Source organism: Arvicola amphibius, chromosome 4, assembly GCF_903992535.2.
Source record: "Arvicola amphibius chromosome 4, mArvAmp1.2, whole genome shotgun sequence".
Lineage (NCBI taxonomy): Eukaryota > Metazoa > Chordata > Mammalia > Rodentia > Cricetidae > Arvicola > Arvicola amphibius.
Window position 1 is genome coordinate 148,578,102 of NC_052050.1, and position 20,218 is coordinate 148,598,319.

Below are 20,218 nucleotides of genomic sequence, written 5' to 3' on the forward strand. Positions count from 1 at the left end.
TTTCCAGCTGCGTCCTCGGTGAGAGCACCAGCAGCCATCTGGCTGTGTCTGAAGACTTGTCCTGACTTGTCCACCCTAGCCCTGTTAGATCCTGAGGATTCAACGAGCCCGCTCCGCCTCCGTCGTCCATCCAGCTGGAAGAGCGTCCTTTGATTTTTTGAAACTTCTCGCCAGGCTGCCAACCCTGCAGACTCCGGGACGGCCCCGCCCCTCGTCCAGGCCCCGCCCCCTACCGCTCATTGGTCCGTTCAATCCACGCCGGCGCCGAGGCGCGCACATTAAGAGATGGCAGAGTCCAGGAAACGCTTCCCAGGCCGGTCTGGGAGGAACACCTTGCCGGTGCCCCGGGACCTGCAGCTGCCCCCGACCAAGAGAGACCAGCCGGCCTTCAGAGGTGAGCGGCGGCGCCTCACGAGCTCCGGAGAGCCTACCCCGCGTCTCGGTGCAAGCCGCCGGGGCAGCGGTTTTAGCGTGGTGGTCCGGGGTGGGGGGGCGGGGCCGCAGGGACCCCCGACTGCGCCTGCGCGCCGGTTCTCCTGGCTCTCAGCGCTGAAGGCGAGGTTTGGGACGGACGTCCTGGACCTTTTGGAAAACTGGAGTTGAATGGGTCTGCGGCAGTAACACGGAAAGCTCTTCCTCACCCAACTTAGCTCTGTAAGTTGGTCAGAAACTTGGAGACTGGTACCTCATCTCTGTAATTGTTTCTTGTAGACTGGCTTTCTTGAAACCGTGTGCCGAAGTGGTGTTCCCTGAGAAACGCGGTTATCTGTCTGTCGGCCGTGTCCGTCTCTCTAGTACTTCTGGACTGCAGAGAATGTGTTCTTACTCAGGGCAGTTGTGAACGTCAGGCTGGCTAGGTTTCTGTCTGCTAGACACGAACTAGAATCCTCAGAGAGGAGAGAAATGCATGCATAAAATCAGGCTGTAGGCAGGTCTGTATTGCATCTTCTCTCTCTCTCTCTCTCTTCTTTCTTGATTGATTGATTAGATTTTGGCCTGCATGTATGTCTGTGTGAGGGTGTCGGATCCCCTGGAACAGGAATTACAGTGTGACAGTGTGAGCTGGTATGTGGGTGCTGGGAATTGAACCCGGGTCCTCTGGAAGAGCAGCTTAACCGCTGAACCATCTCTCCAGTCCCGTCCCCCCTTAAATCTATCTATCTGTCTCTCTCTCTCTTTTTTTTTTTTGAGGGCGGAGTCCGAGGTAGGTTTCTCTGTGTAGCCTGTTCTTTGGATCCTGCCCCGGAACTCGCTCTGTAGATACAGCAGGCTGGTCTCTTAACTTACGGAGATTAAAAGAGTGCGCAACCACCGCCTCCGGGTATCTTCTTATTGCTTCTTTCTTTAGTGATTTATGGGGGAGGGCCCGGCCCATTGTGGGCGGAGCTACCCCTGGGTTGGTCTTGGGCGCTGTAAAAAATGCAGGCAAAGCAAGCCAGTAAGCAACTTTCCTCCTTGGCCTCCAAATTCCTGCCCATTACTGCTTTTGAGGATGAATTGTTCTATGGAATTGTTAATAAACGAATTCTTTCTTCCCCAAGTTGCTTTTCAATGTTTATCACAGCATAATAACCCTGCGACAGCACCTTTTATGGTAATTTCTGATGAATGGGATCATTTCTCTAAGTTGGGAAATTTCCTATTATATAAAAATAATTTATTTCCCAGGGAGGAGTCATTCCACACACTTATGACTAGTTAAGGTGCTCTATAGTAGCATTTGTTTTATTCTGGCTAGTGCCCAAGGAAGAGCCAGCCTTGAATAGAAGATTTAATAGTATATTGAAATTACTTTAGACTAGCGCATTTTACACATGCTGTCATCCTTCCATGACTTTTGTGTCCCAGCGCCAGGTTACACTTTGAACAGTGTAAACAGACAGGAGACTACACACCTGTACACTTGGGTAGGCGGGAGATTGACACAGCAAAGTTAATTGCCAGAATTATTTAAGTATACCAGTGTTATTTTTTTCTGAATAAATTGGGTCGTCATTACCCAGATGGAACTATTAAAATTCTTTTATAAAGCTCCAGTTTAAAATTCTGTGTCGTAGGGTCTGTTTGTTTTGACTACCTGAGAAAGTAGCCGGCTGTATCTGAGGTGGTTCCATCACAATCTCTACAGGAGAGGCAGGAAACTGACTCCAGGAGCTCAGAGTTCCAGGTCCAAAGGCCTAAACCAGCAGCTTCTAACCTGTGGGTCGTGACCCCTTTGGGGTGACACATCAGATATCCTACATATCAGATATTTACGTTACGATTCAGAAGAGTGGCAACGTTAGTTATGAAGCAGCAATGAGATAATTTTATGGTTGGTGGTCACCATGACCTGAGCCTGCCATGTAAGTGTATTGTAAATTTGACTCATTTCACTCGAGCATTTAATTCTCCATAATCAGTTGGTTTTTTAAATGTACCTGATTTTGAGGAGTACTTTATAGTAAACAAATTTTAAGTTCGCTTTTAAATTTGTTTTGAGTGACCTGCTTTAGGGATTGCCTTTGACAGCACACACACAAGATTGTACTGGGAGATATAAATTGGTCTCCTCAGCCCGTCTTATTTCTGTAAATGAATTACATTTGTACTTAGTGTGACTACAAACACAATTCTGGGCGCATGAAGAACATTTGTTACTTTTTTACCTTTTATATTATTTTATTTTGAGACAGGGTGTCCCTACATAGCCCTGGCTGTCCTGGAACCACGAAGCTCTACCTGTCTCTCTGCCTCTGCAGTGCTGGGACCAAAGGTGTGCACCTCCCACCCAGCCATGTAATCACTTGTAAGGTGACTGATCACTAATTTTTGGTTTTTCAAGACAGGGTTTCTCTGTAGCTTTTGGAGATCACTAATTTTTGGTTTTTCAAGACAGGGTTTCTCTGTAGCTTTTGGAGCCTGTGCTGGAACTAGCTCTTGTAGACCAGGTTGGCCTCGAACTCACAGAGATCCATCCGCCTGCCTCTGCCTCCTGAGTGCTGAGATTAAAAGTGTGTGCCACCTCCACCTGGCTCGATCACTAATTTTTATGCCCAAAATTACCTTTGTTTTAGCAGTTTACAATGAATTAGCAACTCTCAACAACATTAGGATTTTATAAACTAAGGTAGTTTATCCCTGGTAAAATTTCTGAGGCTTAAAAATGACATTTTTTTTAATTGAAGCGATTTTCATTCCAAAATATACTTTATACACTAAATACAGTCCATGGAGAAAGTAGGAACCTCTTTATCCTGGATAGTATAGTTTTAAATAAATCTAGATCAATTTAACAGATCTTTTATATTCAGTAGCTCATTTATTCCCAGAAGTACAATTATAGTCTAAGTCAATTTTACCGAGCTTTTATATTCAGTCGCTCATTTTATCATAAGAGTTTAATTATAGCAGAGACCAGGAAGATGGGTTGCCATCAGGAGACAGAAGAATAAAAGGTGTACAGTTCTTACCACAGCTCTGCATGACTCAGTTTCTCCAGACAGTTAAAGCTTAAAAAAGTTAAGACACAAAGTGGCAAGTGACAAGACACCTCTATGTCCACATGCATAGACCATTATGTGCACAGGATTAGATCCTTTTAGCTGCTAAGTCCGTAAGTCCTGTTTGACATGTTCAGACTCTCTGGCTTGGCTTCAAGCTTTTTTTTAAAGATTTATTTATTTATTTATTTATTTATTTATTTATTTATTTATTTATTTGTGCGGTATCCTGCCTGTAGGCCAGAAGAGGGCACCAGATCTCATTACAGGTGGTTGTGAGCCACCATGTGGTTGCTGGGAATTGAACTCAGGACCTCTGGAAGAGCAATCAGTGCTCTTACCCACTGAGCCATCTCTCCAGCCCCTGGCTTCAAGCTTTTATGGTTGTTATGGTAAGAGAATTTAACCCTCGTTAGAGATATAACTTCAAATTTATATCTTAACTTTTTTGTTTTACAACCTCACTGATCCTGAGAAAGTTCTGTCTCATCCAGAACTAGAGACAGCAATAACCATGAATGAGAGAACATTCTGTGGAAACAAGAACAAACAAGTTGTGGATAGAGTTTTAGCAAACCATTTTTTTTTTTTTTTTTTTTTTTAGTCCTGGAAATATCCAGCAATCTTAAGCATTACTTTTAAATCATCTTGACTGGACAGTTTTAAAATTTGAATACTAAGCTGAGTGTGGTGGCTCACACTTTTAATTCCAGTACTTGGGGAGGCAGAGGCAGGCTGATCTCTTGAGTTCAGAAAGTTCCAGGACAGCCAGGGCTACACAGAAAAAACCCCATCTCAAAAAGCAAAAAATTAAATACCGTGAGATGTAACCATAGCAAATTTGTCATTTGCTGTAAGAAGTTCTTCCTAAAAGGGGTGTTGTGCCCCCTCCTCCCCTTAATTTTTCCCAGTCTCCACACCCTGTCTCCAGAAACCTTGAGGCCTTGTGACATCGGGGCCTGATTGTGTACAGCTATCTGGAAGGATGCCTCACCCAGGTTAGGGTGCAGTGCTCCTCCTGGAGCCGATATTAGCTAACATCTCACGAGTCCAGCTGTGTGATTATAAGCGGACACAGCTGGAGTTCTGTCTGAAGATGGCAGTTGTTTAGCTACAACACCTGCAACATCATCTTTTTGGGGGGGGCTTTTTGAGACAGGATCTCTCTGTAGCTTTGGAGCCTGTCCTGGAGCTAGCTCTGTAGACCAGGCTGGCCTCGAACTCACAGAGATCCGCCTGCCTCTGCCTCCTGAGTGCTGGGATTAAAAGTGTGTGCCACCACCGCCTGGCAACATCATCTTAATAAAGAAGTTGAATCCAAATTACACACATAGGGTAATGCACTAAATTAATACACCTGTGAACATCCTGTTGCACCATTAGGCCCTGTAAGTGTCTAGGCAAACTGAATGAAAAAAGAAATAAAAAGGAAAGGAAAGGAAAGGACTCGCTGACTGCTCCTCGGTGAGCGGAGGAGGAAGCTGATTATGGGCACGTGGGAAAGAAGCCGGGATGTCGGGAGAGTGCGGAGTGGATATGGACGGGCCGAGCTGGGGAGAGGAGGGAGCCAGGGGCAGCAGCCAGGAGGCCAGAGGTACTAAAGAGAAAGGGTAACCATAATATCTGATTATATAGGGAAGAGCAGCCCAGGCCCTGAACTGGAGAGATCAGGGTATGCCAGCCATACCCCGTAACAGGTAGAGACTGAAGGATGCTGGGAGAACTTGACTTATTAGCATGTGGAACTTTAAATTCATGTTTATATCATCTAACAATTTAGCTGTGGGAGCCCTGTTAAATCTGTGCTGCTGGAGTTACTACTGAAAGATTTTAGACAGTGGGTCTCTGTCCTTCCCTTGTATAAGTTTTCCCTTAGCTCTTTTTATTATGGGCATCTTTATACCGTGAGATAATAATAGGAGCCCCTCTTGGAAATAGTTTATTTTACCTATCATCTTACCTATTCTCAAGCGCACAGTGGCTTCTTCCACAGTGTAAGGCAAGGGAACCCCAGGAACAGAAAGGCTCGAGGAAGAGCGTGTGGACTCAGCATACCTTGTCCCCGGTCTCCCTCAGAGAGGCACCACTTAGAGTTCCTCTGGCCCAGAGAAACTAGCTGTGCACCCTGGACCACTCTGACATGGGCCCTGGTCTCCCTGGTGGCAGGAAGCTCAAGAGGCTCCAGCAGCCACTAGCCCAGCCTACGCAGGACTCAGTGGAGACTATATGGCCCACTCCATGACCTGCTAGAGAAGCCAGAACCATTTTCTTGTTCTGAACAGGATTCCAAACTCCTGCGTATGGAGGGAGCCCAAGTCTTTTTTTTTTTTTTTTTTTCAAGTCAAAGCAGGAACTCAGTTTATTACTGTGTCAGCTTATATAGATAGGTCAAGTGACGTGCTATGATGTGGGGGAACCTTCAGCCAATGAGAGGCAGCCAAACCCTCCCTCTGGCTGGAGGGAGCCTCAAGCCTTAACTGGACCTTTTGGGGAAAGAGAGAGAGGGAGAGAGATATCTTGGGCGAGTAGCTCTGATGTAGGGCCACAGATAATGCAGGCTTCAGGAGTGAAAGTGGGTTTGCAATCTAGTTTATCAGGCTCAATCCAGCTGAACAGGCAGCTAATTTCCTCAAAGTTCTTCCTACCCGGCCCCCACCCAGGGTAGGGCTCTCTGCAACCTACCAGAGAGTTCTCCTGACAGACAAAAAATGAACATTAGGCTCCTCGCCCCGTGTTCATCCCAAGGTTACAACAGTCCCTCTTTGTTTTGTTTGTTTTTCCAGACGGGGTTTCTCCAGGTAGCTTTGGAGCCTGTCCTGGAACTGTAGACCAGGCTGGCCTTCAATTTAGAGGTCCGCCTGCCTCTGCCTCCTAGCACTGTGGCCTAGCTCCCTCCATTGTTTTTTCTTAATGGAAAACCTGTCTGTCAGCTTTACTAGAAAACTTGTCCTATGCCCTCCTTACCCCAGTGTGGGGCCTGGTTGAGACCGGAGGCCAGTGGTGGCAATGGTCCTTGTCCTGCAGGTGTCCTGTTGACTGAGTGTGGACCAGTGAGCAGCAGACTGGAGAGTCTGGAGCGCCCTTCAGAGGAAGTGCTAGACATAAGTTGGGGAGCACTCCTCCTCTTCCAGGACTCCCCCTGCCATTTGAGCAGCCTTTCCTGCAGCAGAAGGGGCTGGGGAAGGAGGCCATGTCCCTGGGGACCTCCATGTTATCTCTAACGAGAGATAACAAGCCTTCCCTGTGTGGAATCACTCTGCACACTAAGGAGTGATGAAGGAAAAACTCTTTGATAGCACTTGTCCGGCTTTTGCCTAACACCCAAAGAAGAACCGGCCTTGAAGAGAAGATTTCAGTCGCTTATATCAGTGATTGTCAACCTTCCTAATGCTGTGACCCTTTAATACAGTTATTCATATTGTGATGACCCCAGCCATAAAATTATTTTCATTGCTGCTTCATAACTGTAATTTTACTACTGTTATTAATCATAATATAAATGTCTATTTTCTGACAGCCTTAGGTGACCCCTGCAAAAGGATCGTTGGACTCCCAAAGGGGTCACGACCCACAGGTTGAGAACCAGTGGCTTATATGCACTTTAGGCCTGTGCATTTTACATATGCCGCCATCCTTCAATCTGCTTCGGGTCCTGGCTCCAGGTTACACTCTGAACAGTTTAAACAGAGACAGGAGCCTGCAAGTCTGGTCACTCAGGCAGATGGGACTATCTTTGACACAGCAAAAATATTGCCAGAAGTATTTCTTAACTATATCAGTGTTGTGTTTTTTCAAATAGCTGTTAGCTAGGGTCATCCTGCCCACCTGGCAGAACTATGTTTTTACTGATAAGAGCACAGGGGACTTAGTGGTTGTGACCCTACTGTGCCCACCTTGAGCAGCCTGTTAGAGGACTGTCCTTTGTTATGGGAGTAGAGCCAAAAGGCTGGTCAATCCATCCTGGCAGCTTAAATCTTACCTCTAACCTGCCTGGTTAGCCTCACTTACCTGTGGGGTGTTTGTGGGGGCAGTGCTGGCTTCACTAAATTCTACTTTGTGTGATTTAATGTCTCCTAAGCAAACGCGTCAGGGCCTCCTTTATAACATCTGTTCTATTCATCTGAATTACTTTCCCATCAGTACAAACAAGTCCGTCTCAATTTTCCAAGTAAAATAACCTTTTACTCAACCATAATTGATGTATTAACTAAAGTTGACTTTGTTACTCCTTCCTCTTTAGAACAAAGAAAACAAAAACTCAAGGAATATCTGTTAATACGAAAAACAATGCTTCCATACAAACAAGAAAATCAGATATCCAGGTGAGGTCAAGTTTAATTCATTCTGGAGAATTACATTAGAGTTGTCCACTAAGAACCTAACATGTACCACGTTTCTAATTTTTACTTTCCTACTAACCATATTTAACTTTAAAAAAAAACAAAATGAATTTTAATAGCACCTAATTCAGTTAAGATTCCAGATACTATTTCAACATGTGGTATTTAAAAGCATTAAGAGGAATGGAAGTGTATTTCAGTAGTAGAATGCTTGCCACCAAAAGCACCACAAAAGGAAAAGCACTGTGGCATTTAACTTTCTCTTTTGGTGTCAAGACTTGAGGAGATCTGGTGTATTATATCACCACTTCAGACATCTCAGTTTGTGCCTGTGGCTACTTTATGTGAGTGGTGCACTGGATCATCATTTTCTACGTGTGTTTAAACTCTTAAAGGGGAACAATTAAGTTCCTTTTTTATTTTTTTGTTTTTATTGGGCTTTATACTCCCACTCCCTTTCGTTCCTTTCTTCTCCCCTTCCACCCTTAAATTTTTTTTCTGTGTGTATATTCACTTGCTCATCCACTTGTGCAGGTGCATGCAAGATACAGTACATATGCAGGTCACAGTAACCTTCAGGCGTGTGTGCCTGTAAATCAAATGAGGTAGATGGGCTTGGTGACAAACAGCTGCATCTGCTGGGCCATCTCACTGGTCCAAGAGAAAACCAAGTGTATGTATGTGCACAGAGATACTAACGTAGGAGCTATGCTGTGCTGTAAAAGTCAGCGTTTGGTTTTGAAGGTCTGGATTCTAAGCACCTTAGCCTCAAACTTGAATTCCTTCTGTCCCCAGGTACAGATCATAGATTGGTACCTCTGCAGCGGTAGTGGGTAGTTTCACGCATCTTTTAGGCTACAACGCCCAGTTGTTTGGTCAAACAATAGCCTAGGTGCTGCAGTAAAAGAACCTTTTATGGCAGGCGTAGTGGCACACGCCTTTAATCCCAGCACTGCAAGGCAGAGCTAGCTCTGTGTGCGTTGTGTGTGAGTTCTAGGACAGTCGGGGCTACACAGAGAAACCCTATCTCAAAAAACAAAAACAAAACAGAAGAAGACGAGAATCTCTTAGGTGTAACTAATATTTGAATCCATGACTTGGAGGACAGCAGGTGACTCTCCGCGTAGGTAGACTTCATCCAATAAAAAAACAGAATTTGGGGATGATAATCTTATTCTGATGTTGTTAGGAATTAAGTTTCATTTGTTCTAAAATACCAGATTTTGTTGTTCTACCAAATAATATGTTTTTCCACATTTTAGCATACTCTGAATTTGTGAATCTGTTTTAGAATTACTGGAATGTCTAGTTGACAATATTTTATTTCCTATCTTGATTTTATGCACAGTTGGTATCCTTTTGCTAAAGGATCGTCAGATGCTATGTTAGTCTATAGCTAAAAAGAAGTTGGGCTAAAACTTCAAACCTTTCTTGTTTACTCCATTAACTACACAAATATTAATTCACTTCTCGCCTCTATTTAAGATTTTAAAACTGGGACCTTGACTGTAGCTCAGTGGTAGAACATTTGCTTAGCTTGTGCATAATCTCCCTTCCCTTCCCTAAAAGTAAATCTCCTTTGTACAGAACTGATTAATTTTTTTTAACTAATAGAGATCAGCAAGTGATGACATCGGAAGATCCGGTCCAAGAAGGGAAGAAAGTTCTGAAACTCAAAACCGAAATGGTAAGACGTGTCTAGCATGCAGACCTTCCCTACGCTCTTTATGAAGAAACGAGTTCTGGAATATTAACGTCTCTTAACCTTTGTAGGCTGATAAAGAAAATATTGACAACACAGTTGAAAAGAACTGCGTTCCCTTAAAAGCTGATGAAGTCACCAGTTCAGAAATACACAACTTGAAGGATAATATTCAAGCTGTCCAAGCTCAGACTGTGACATCAGACCAGGCATGTCACCTTAAAGACAATAAAAAGGTGCAAGCAACTGCAGAGAAGCCCAAACAGGACGCTACCATGCCTAAAAAGCGAGTGCTTGGCTATTACCACGGTCAGGTTGTGCAGTCTAAGATTAACTCGTTTAGAAAGCTCGCGAATGTCAAAGGAGACAGTCCTGCAGCCACCAAAAAACTTCCCGCTACTGTGTCTAAAGCCTCAAAGGCTCAGTCTGCTCCTGGAAATGCCGTCAGCATAAGAGCCTCAAATGTGACCGCTGCCACCAAGTTTGTAAACACCAAGTCTGTGAACACTACGTCGAAGAACACACTTGTGCGACCACCTATTAGAAGCCTCCACAGTAATACCCAGGGCACTGGGAAACAGGGCCCCGCCAGGACCCTGGCCAATGTTACAGTCAGAAAGGGGCCTCTTGAAAAAGACTCACTGCGATCAGAACAGGTTGTAGCTGTTGTCGATACCCGTCCTCAGGACACAAAGAGAGATAAGGCACCGTCAAGAAGCATAGCATCTGAAGGTGTAGCCAGGACTAATTTGTCTAATACCAGACTGATAGAAAAGTCGAAAGCTATTGACCAGCGCAGGTACTCAGTAGCAGGAGCAGCTGTGCATCGGTCAGTTCAGCCCCAAGAAACCACAGAAGACAGAAAGTAAGATGAAATTCACTTTGTCTTCTCAGTTCTCAGTAGAATATCATTTGTGAATTTGGCTTGTAATTTCCTTGAATGTATGAGAATTTCTTTAATTAATTATTTTCTGCCACACAGGCAGCTTTATGTATGGAGTGATAAGTCCAAAAAGTTGTGTGTTTAAGTGTAGTTTGCTGGTTGCTTTTTGATCTCAGCTGAATACTAATAACAGCTGAGAGATACCAGTACATTCTTCAGTTCTTTATTTTAGAATGTTTATTATTATTGTTATTGTTATTGTTATTCTCTCACACATTACATCCTGACAGCAGTTCCCCTTCCCTCCACTCCTCCCAATTCCTCTCCCCACCTCCACGCTCCCCCAGACCCATTCCTCCTCCATTTCCCTCCAGAAAAGAGAGGCCTCCCAGGGATGTGTATGAGAGGGCATTGAATCCCCTGGAACTGGGATGACAGGTGGTTGTGAGCCTCCTGATGTTGGTGTGAGGAACCAAACCCGGGTCCCCAGCAAGAGCAGTGAGCAGTCTTAGCCTCTCAGCCGTCTCCCAGCTCCCATTCTTGGATTCTGTGGACATATATTTGATCTTGCTATGTTCAGGAGTTCACCTCTGCAAACAAATACATTGTGTGTCCCACCAGTTTAGAACTATGTGTAGACTTAAAAGTTTTCTTGATTTGTGTGCCTATGCACCATGTGTGTTCCTGGTGCCCATAGAGACCAGAAGAATGTGTCAGAGCCCCTGGAACTAGAGTTACAAGTGGTGTGAACCGCCATGTGGCTGCTGGGAATCACACCAGGGCTCTCTGGAAGAGCAGAAGGTGCTGTTGAGCCTTCTCTCCAGCCCCAGATTTGAAATATATTTACCTGTTCCAGTTAGCAGGATGCCATCATTAAAATCAAAGTAACATTTATATCCTGCTTCTGCTTGTAGAGCTCGGATGGCTGAGTGGAGAACTGGCAAAGGGAAAGGGTTAAAAAGGCCTCCTAATCAGTCTGAGCCACAAGAACAAAACAAAAACCCAGCTGGGTCCTTTTGGACTACCATGGCAGAAGAAGATGAACAGAGATTATTTACTGAGAAAGTAAACAAAACAATTTCGGAATGCCTGAACCTGATTAATAAGAAGGTAGAGTCCATTTTTTTCCCTACAGTGTGGATGACTGTTTTACCTGTGTGAGTGAATGTCCATGTGTGTACATGGTGCCTGCAGAGGCTCGAAGAGGTGTCAGATGCCCTGGAACCGGAGTTACAGATAGCTGTGAGCCACCATGTGGGTGTTGGGAACTGAACCCAGGTCCCCTGGCAGAGCAGCCAGTGCTCTTAACCTCAGCACCGTCTCTCCAGCCTTCTAAGATAGGGTCTTCATTTTTGTGCATTTTATACTTTAGAATTTTTAAAAAAGATTTATTTATTATTATTAATGCTTATGTACTTAAATGAGTTTGTGTATCACATGTAAGCAGGTGCCAGCGGAAAGTGTTGGACCCCTTGAATCTGGAGGCTCTAGTCAGTTGTGAGCTGCCCAACACGGGTGCTAGGGTGCGAGGAGAGGTTCTCCCGTGGAGCATCATCAAGTGCTCGTGACTGCTGTGCTTTGTGTCCAGTTTCCCCTGTCAACTTTTTATATTGCTCACTGCTCTTGATTATAGTCAGATTATCAGTGGTTTATAGTTTGTAGCTCACATATTTTATTTCTTGGTATTTTAGGGATGCCCAAAAGAAGACGTTTTAGACACATTGAATGACCTGATTAGTAATATTCCAGATGCCAAAAAACTTGTTAAATATTGGATATGTCTTGTACGTTTGGAGCCAATCACAAGTCCTATTGAAAATATTATCTCAATCTATGAGAAGGCCATTCTGGCAGGGGCTCAGGTAAGGTCAGATTTTACTGCTCTTCGGTTTCACAGTGTAACTATTCAGAGTTATTTTGGAGCACATCATAGTGTAACTTGATAAGATTGTGATTTCATATGTGGTAGTAATGAATATTTAAAGACCAAAAGAGGACCTGGAAATATGGGTCAGTAGTAGAGAGCGGAGGCACAGGGTTCAGTGTGCAGCCGCAGGAGCGGTGACGGCTGCAAGGATTACTTTATGCAGGATTTCAACCTTGTAAGACTTTTCATTTGTGTGCCAGGGGTTATAAGACTTTAGAAAATAGATATAAGCTGAAATATAAGTTTAATAAAACAGAATATTGTAGCACTAAATATCCTCCTGTGCATGTGCCATGATGTCATGGCGCTGGCAACAGTGATGTAAAAGTGAGAGCCGAGGCCACAGGCAGAATTTGTAGAGGTCAGCGCGGGCACTGCTGCAGAGCTGGGAAACCAGGATCGAAACTGGGCGGGAAATTGAAAACAGAACTGATTATTCTAGAGCTGAATTCTGAAACTAGGACTAGGGGCCAGGGCTTCCTCTTACAAACAGTCCTGGGAAGAGCTGCTGCTGCCCGGCAGAGAGTTAAATTGGAACACGTGAGATACTCTGGGCTGACCAACGTAAGGTACTCAGCGATGACGTCATAGTGTGAGACGGAGTACAAGCAGGACTCCACGGGCTTTGGGGGTTTTTAGACGGTACTGAGTAGACGGTAACTAGCCATTGCTCGATTGTGTTCTGTCAAGCAAGCATTATTAGCAAAGGCCTACAAATTAGAGATTTTTTTTTCTTGTAATGATAAAATTCTGTCCTTTCAGTTCATTTTTCTTCATTAAGTTGAAAAAAATAACCATTTTCAATCTTAACAAATGTTTACTTTAAAATTGGAAAAATTTTCACTAATATTTTTGTTTATATAACCTTATTTTTGACCATGTAAACTTACTTCTTTTTAAAAACATATTTTAATTTAAGCCTATTGAAGAGATGCGCCAAACAATCATAGATATTCTAACAATGAAGAGTCAAGAAAAAGTTAATTTGGGTAAGTTTTCCTTCACATGAATTGTAACTTTGCTAAAAATCTACTGGTTTGGTTTTCCTTTTATCTTATTTAGCTTTTTAAAAGCGAGGTCTTCTCCATGTTCTCCCACAGACCTAAAGAGATTCCGTAGATCTCTTTAGGGCTGGTGACGCTGTGACCTAATCACCAACACAACTGCCTCTTTTTAAACTGAGGCTGTTTGATGAGATAATCTCTAAAGACCTTTTACCCTGTTAAGTTCTATGATCTGTTCTGTATACTAGGAAGTTTATATATTTATAAAGTTTCAAAGTTGTAAAAGAGATTAATACACATATTCGGAAAGGAAAGCAAATTCATTCAGAACACTGTTCCTAGGCACAGTAGTCAGTGCCTTGTGTTCCCAGTGTGAAGGGGGCTGACACCGGAGGATTGCATTTGAAGCTTGATTATAGTAAGAGACTCAGACAGAAGCAGCATTGATTTAACGTTCAGAACTCTTAAGTCAAGAGCAAAGCCTGAAATAAAGGCAGTGACCTTACTGAACTCTAAATAAGTGTGTTGTGTAAGTTTCTGATTATATGCAAGATTACAGAAGATCCTGTTGATTGGGGTTAATACGTGAATGACATAGTGATGTAGTGCTGTGTGCTGTGTCAGTTTGAACAGATCATATTTCTATTGGAGTAGTTAGCGTCAACTGGGAGACTGTTAACATGTCCAGGGGAACATATGGGACATAGCTATAACCTGGTGTTACAAATCAGATTTAATGAAGACACTTTAAAGAGGAGGGGAGAGGAAACCCAGAAAGACTAGTGTAACAGAAGAAAATGAGATTGAAAATTCAGGAACAACCTAATGCCATCTTTAGTTATTAAAAAGTAAGGAAATAAAAGTAAAAGTTTTGTGAGCTGGGTGTGAAGGCGAGCAGTGTGAGCCGGGTGTGTAGGCGCACACCTTTAGTCCCAGCACTGGGGCACAAGGGCGATCTGATCTGATCTCAGGACTAGCCAGAGCCACATAGTGTAACCCTGTCTTCAAATAAATAGATAATAATTTTCCAAAGTCCTGGCTATAATTCTTGCTGGTTCCTGCGGTTTCTAGAATGTTTTTATATTGAAATTGTTTATCTGATCTTGATTTTATTTTGCTAAGTGTTAGCTATCAAGAAATTTGTCCATTTCTTTCAGATTTTCCAATGTTGTAGATTACTGTTTTTTAAATATGACCTAATGATTCTCTGGATTTCTTCAATGTTTGTTATTATGTTGCTCCTTTCGTGTCTGATTTTGTTAATTTGGATATTGTCTCTCTGCCTTTTGGTTAGTTTGGATAAGGGTGTGTCTATCTTGTTGATTTTCTCAAAGAATCAGTTCTTTGTTTCTTTGATTCTTTATATTGTTCTCTTTCTATTTTATTGATATCAGCCCTCAGTTTGATTATTTCTTGCCATATATACTCCTTTTGGGTGTGTCTGCTTCTTTTTGTTCTAGAACTTTCAGGTGTGCTGATACGTTGCTAGTGTGAGATCTCTCCAGATCCTGTATGTAGGCACCTAGTGCTGTGGGCTTCGCTCTTAGCACTGCTTTCGCTCTGTCCCATAGGTTTGGGTATGCGGTGTCTTCATTTTCATTGAATTCCAGGAAGTCTTTCATTTCATTTCTTCCTTGGGAAGTTGTTCAGTTTCCATGAGTTTGTTGGCTTTCTGTAGTTTCTATTGAAATCCAACATTAATACGTATTGGTCTGATAAGATACAGGGATTATTTCAATTTTTTTCTGTGTTTGTGACTGAGTATGTGGTCAATTTTGGAGAACATTCAATGAGGTGCTTTTGTGTTTGAGTGAAATGTTCTATAGATATCTGTTAGATTTATTTGAGTCAGAATGTTTATTAGTTCCGTTATTTCTCTGTAGTTTCTATTTGGTTGACTTGTCCATTGGTGAGAGTGGGGTGTTGAAGTCTCCCACTATTAATGTGTGGGTTCAATGTATGGTTTAAGCTTTATTACTATTTCTTTTACAAATGTGAGTGCCCTTGTGTTTGGGGCATAGATGTTCAAAATTGAGACATCATCTTGGTGGATTTTTCCTTTGATAAGTATGAAATGTTCTTCTCCATCTGTTTTGATTAATTTTGGTTTGAAGTCTGTTTTGTTAGATATTAGTGTAGCTACACCAACTTGCTTCTTAGGTCTGTTTGATTGGAAAATCTTTTTCCAACCCTTTACCTGAGGTAATGCCTGTTTTTGTTGTTGAGGTGTGTTTCTTGTGTGCAGCAGGATGGATCCTGTTTCTGTATCCGTTCTGTTAGCTTGTGTCCTTTTATTGGTCAGTTGAGTCCATTGATATTGAGAGATATTAATGGCCACTGATTGTTTGTTCCTGTTATTATGTTGTTGTTGATGGTGGTGTGTTTTTTTTTTAAAATATTTATTATGTATACAATATTCTGTCAGTGTGTGTGCCTCAGGCCAGAAGAGGGCACCAGACCTCATTACAGATGGTTGTGAGCCACCATGTGGTTGCCGGGAATTGAACTCAGGACCTTTGGAAGAGCAGGCAGTGCTCTTAACCGCTGAGCCATTTCTCCAGCCCCGATGGTGGTGGTTTTGTGTGTATGTGTGTGTCCGTCCGTCTGTCCCTTATTTGGATTTTGTTAGTGTGAGATTATCTATTGCCTGTGTTTTCCTGGGTGTAGTTAACTTCCTTGGTTTGGAGTTTTCCTTCTAGTACCTTTTAGGGCTAGATTTGTAGATAGATATATTTAAATTTGACTTTGTCATAAAACATCTTGTTTTCTCCATCTATGGTGATTGAAAGCTTTGCTGGGAACAGCAGTCTGGGCTGGCAACTGTAGTCTGCCTAACCTAAACCGCCTGGCCAGTGACCCCCTGACCCTGCTTCTGGGCAACAGCAAATCACTTTAACTTTCTCTTTTCTTTTTTTAATTTACTTTCTTTATTAAACGCGTATTTGGTTATAAACATGGGAAGGAACCAACCCACTTTTCGCCACACCCAGTGCATTCAGGCCTGCGTTTATGGCTGTAGTGTAGACATCAAGCACAGAGAGATTAAGAGTACAAATGTGGTCTCAGCCAAGGGAAGTCGTTTTCAGTCTTATAGGTTCAAGTCCTCAAGCACCAGAAATAGGAAAACAGCAATTGAAACTAGAGGCCAGTTAAGCTCTGAAGGACTTGGTTGTTTTTGTGTAGGTTTTGGGGCTCGGGTAGTGGTGTGAGGCGACAGCGTCCTCTTTTGTAGCCCGGGCTGGCCTGGAACTCGCTGTGTAGACAGGTTGAACTCCGACTTATCAACAGTGGCTCCTGGGTATGACTGACCAACTTCTGCCTCCCGAGTGTCGTAGGCTTGTGACTTGTGCCTGAGTGTGTTCTACCACCTCACTTCTGGAAACTGCGTGGATTTGGTTCCATGGAGGATTTACTGCTGTAGTCTCCTGGTAAGAGTCTGCAGCACATCTGTCCAAGGATTTTTTTTTCCTTGCAGCTTTGAATATTCGTTCTGTATGTTTGGTGTTTTGACTGTTATGTGTTGCAGGGATTTTTTTTTCTGATCTAATCTATCTCATGTTCTGTAAGCTTCTTGAACCTTTATAGGCATCCTCTCTAAGTTGGGGAAATTTTCTTCTATGATTTTGTTATGAGCTGGGATTCTCCTCTATTCCTATTATTCTTAAGTTTGGTCTTTCATAGTGGCCCAGGATTTCTTGGATGTTTTGTGTTAGGAGTTTTTTAGGTTTAACATTTTCTTGGCTGATGAATCTATTTCTTCTATCATATCTTCAGTGCCTGAGATTCTCTATTCTATCTTCTCTTGTATTCTTTTGATAGTTCCTGTTTTCTTACCTAGATTTTCCATTTCTAGAATTCCCTTAGTTTGTTATCTTTATTGCGTCTATTTTGATTTTTAGGTCTTGAATAGTTTCCTTCCCTCCTTTTTTTTTTTGTATTCTTTAAAGGATTTATTGATTTCCTCCTATTCTTTGGTTGTCTTTTCCTCAATTTTTTAAAGGGAGTTTTTCATTTCCTCTTCAAAGACCTCTATCATAAAGTTGTTTTTAAGGTCATTTTCTTGTGTTTTAAGAATATTCAGGTCTTTTCTGGGCGGTGGTGTCACACTCCTTTAATCCCAGCACTTGGGAGGCAGAGTCAGGCAGATCTCTGTGAGTTCAAGGCCAGCCTGGTCTTCCAAGCAAGGTCCGGGACAGCCAGGGCTGTTACACAAAAAGACCCTGTCTTGCTGTCATAGGATAGGTGGGCTCTGGTAGTGACACAATGCCATGGATGTTGCTCATTGTACTACACTGGAGTTTAGGAATCTGGTTTTGAGATGATTATAGGTCTAGATCCTGATTTCTGAGTTTGTCTTTGTTGGACGGGTGTTTCACTCCTTGCTTTCTGTTTCCTTTCTGGTCTTCTAGTCTTTGTGGCCTGGATTTCTGGTGGCTGGCATGACCTCTGATCTAGTAGGGAGTCTCTGTCCAGGTTGGGAGCTGTCCTTTGGGGCAGCAGTGGGTCTTTGTTCTTCTGTCTAGTAGTATGGCCTCTTTCTGACTGCTGTGGTCTCCACCTGGGCTGCTGAAGTCTGCTCCTCAGGTTGATGTGGTCTGTTCTTCCAGCTGGAGTGGGCTATACCTGGACAGATGAAGTCTGCTAGAGTTGGGAGGATTAACCTGCTTTCTTGTATTTTCCAGGACCACCACCCATGGGTGGCACCATTCCCTATGGGATGGGCCCAACCACATCAGTCATTAATAAGAAAATTCCCTCAGGCTTGCCCACAGACCAGTCTTGGGTGGGCATTTTCTCAATTCAAAGTCCCTCTTCCCAAATGACTCTAGCCTGTGTCAAGTAGACGTAAAAGTAGCAAGTCCATTCCTTTTTATAGATGGCAACAACCCTTTGTTCTTACTTCATTTATAATGTTTATCTAATTTACTAGTTAATTCTTCTTCAACTGTGCCGTGCATGACCCATAATCTTAAGAAATGGGATGATTTCATTCTTAAATTTGTATTGCACAAAGGATATTAAATACTTGTTAAGCCCTTGGCAGCAGTCTACATAGGAAAAGTAATGGCTAGGAGATGAAGTTTGGTTCTGTTATTTTGAAATTTCAAGTTTAACTCTTTAAATTTTTCTATAGGAGAAAATACTGAGGAGGCTCATGAAACCAAGGGACAAAGCCAGGGAGTAGAACCTGGAGACACAAGTGTCACTCTAGAGCCAGGAGATGCAGAAGCGGAGAACGAGCCTCAGAGGGACGTTCAAGTTTGTGAAAACAGCCAAGACCAAGAAGCAAAGGGTCCAACCAACGATTTTACAACCCCTGATTCAAAAACTGAAGCAGGCTGCCTAATTAAATACAATGTATCTTCTACACCATGCTTGCAAAAGTAAATGTTTAAATGTAATGTGATTTGTTTTCACAAAGAATGTTAATGCTAAGGGTCAGATCCAGAGCCCTGATTGTGGTGGCTCACGTATGCAGTCACAGCTCTGGTTAGACTGAGGCAGTTAGGTCGCTGTGGATTGAAGTCCAGCCTAGACTGCCCTGTTTCAGACAAAACACAACAAGAAAGGAAATTATCAAAGAAGCAGGTCATTGGGACAGTTCACCTTTTGGTTACTGTACTGGCTTTGTTTTTCCCTACATGGGGCGACTTTGCAGAAGCCAGAGCTGGTTTCCCACCGCAGGCCATTGTCCCACCCTCAGCTTTCCCCAGACATTTGTTTTAAGGATTTATTTTTATGAATATGCGTGTTTGGCCTGTGTACGTATCTTTGCACCACAGGTATGTAATACCCACAGAAGCCAGAAGAGGGTGTTGGGTTCCCCAGGGACTAGAGTAACTTTAGACAGTTGTAAGCTGCCTGCCTTGTGATGCTGGGATTTGAACCTGGGCCCTTCCCTCCAAGCATTTTCAAAGTGAAGACTTTTTTTGGTTTACATTTATCACTGTATTATTAATAGCTGTAGTGCTTGGAGCTGAGAAGTTGGGCTGATGTGTCCACATGATGCAGATTGCTCACTTCTGGGAACCTGCATCACCTCTCCCTTTCTAAAAGACAGTATGTCACATGGCTGCCACATAGGTGTACATCACCTCTCCCTTTCTAAAAGACAGTCTGTCACATGGCTGCCACATAGGTGTACACTACGGGAAAAAGTGTAAGATAAACACTTGAACATGCTTTTGAATTTGTGAAATAATTTTGTGTTTTTCAGTATGAAGAAGATGCAACATGGTAAAAATTCCACATTTAAAGAGCTAAAGTTTCTCACACCGGTGAGGCGTTCACGCCGCATTCAGGAGAAGACTTCACAATTGCCTGACATGTTAAAAGACCACGACCCTTCTGTGTCCTCCCTGGAACAGCTGTCTGATTTGGGGGAGGATGCTTTTGTTTGCCGCCCTAACGCAGCGCTGTACCCTCTGTTCTCTGAGACTGACCTAGCGGGACAGAAACAGTGCTCCTGAGCCAGGAGGGTTGTGTTATTCCTTTGGTGGTTCCCGTATGCAGGTCTGAAGCTGTCCATATGCCCAAGTATGATACAGTGAACTTCCTAAGCTTGTTTATTGTTTTTAAAATATGTTAGCTTCTTCACTTCACTACTTACAATAATAAAACATAATCAGAAAATGTACTTTATTTAAATTTATATTTTACATTGACTTTTTACCTAATATGCTTATAATAAATATCTGTATAATGTTCTAATGACATTTTATTTATTGATTGACTTAGTTAATGCTGGAACTGACTTTAGGATCCTACTATGGGGCTACAGTCTGCTGCAATATGCATTTATTTCAGCAACTACATTATGTGGGTTCAGAGTGTGGTCCCAATCGAGCACAGGATTGGTCGTGGATCCAATCCTTAGCAC

At 42.9% G+C, this 20,218-nt stretch overlaps 1 protein-coding gene across 1 annotated transcript; it reads left to right on the forward strand.

Annotated features, from left to right (window-relative positions):
* Window positions 1-285: 285 nt before the first annotated feature.
* Ckap2 (cytoskeleton associated protein 2) lies at window positions 286-20,052 on the forward strand. The gene is made up of 9 exons (XM_038328139.1): window positions 286-394; window positions 7,723-7,804; window positions 9,437-9,509; window positions 9,596-10,389; window positions 11,322-11,517; window positions 12,099-12,269; window positions 13,254-13,323; window positions 18,473-18,722; window positions 19,556-20,052. The coding sequence occupies exons 1-9, from the start codon at window positions 286-288 to the stop codon at window positions 19,806-19,808; spliced, it is 1,998 nt and encodes a 665-aa protein (XP_038184067.1). The 3' UTR covers window positions 19,809-20,052.
* Window positions 20,053-20,218: the final 166 nt, after the last annotated feature.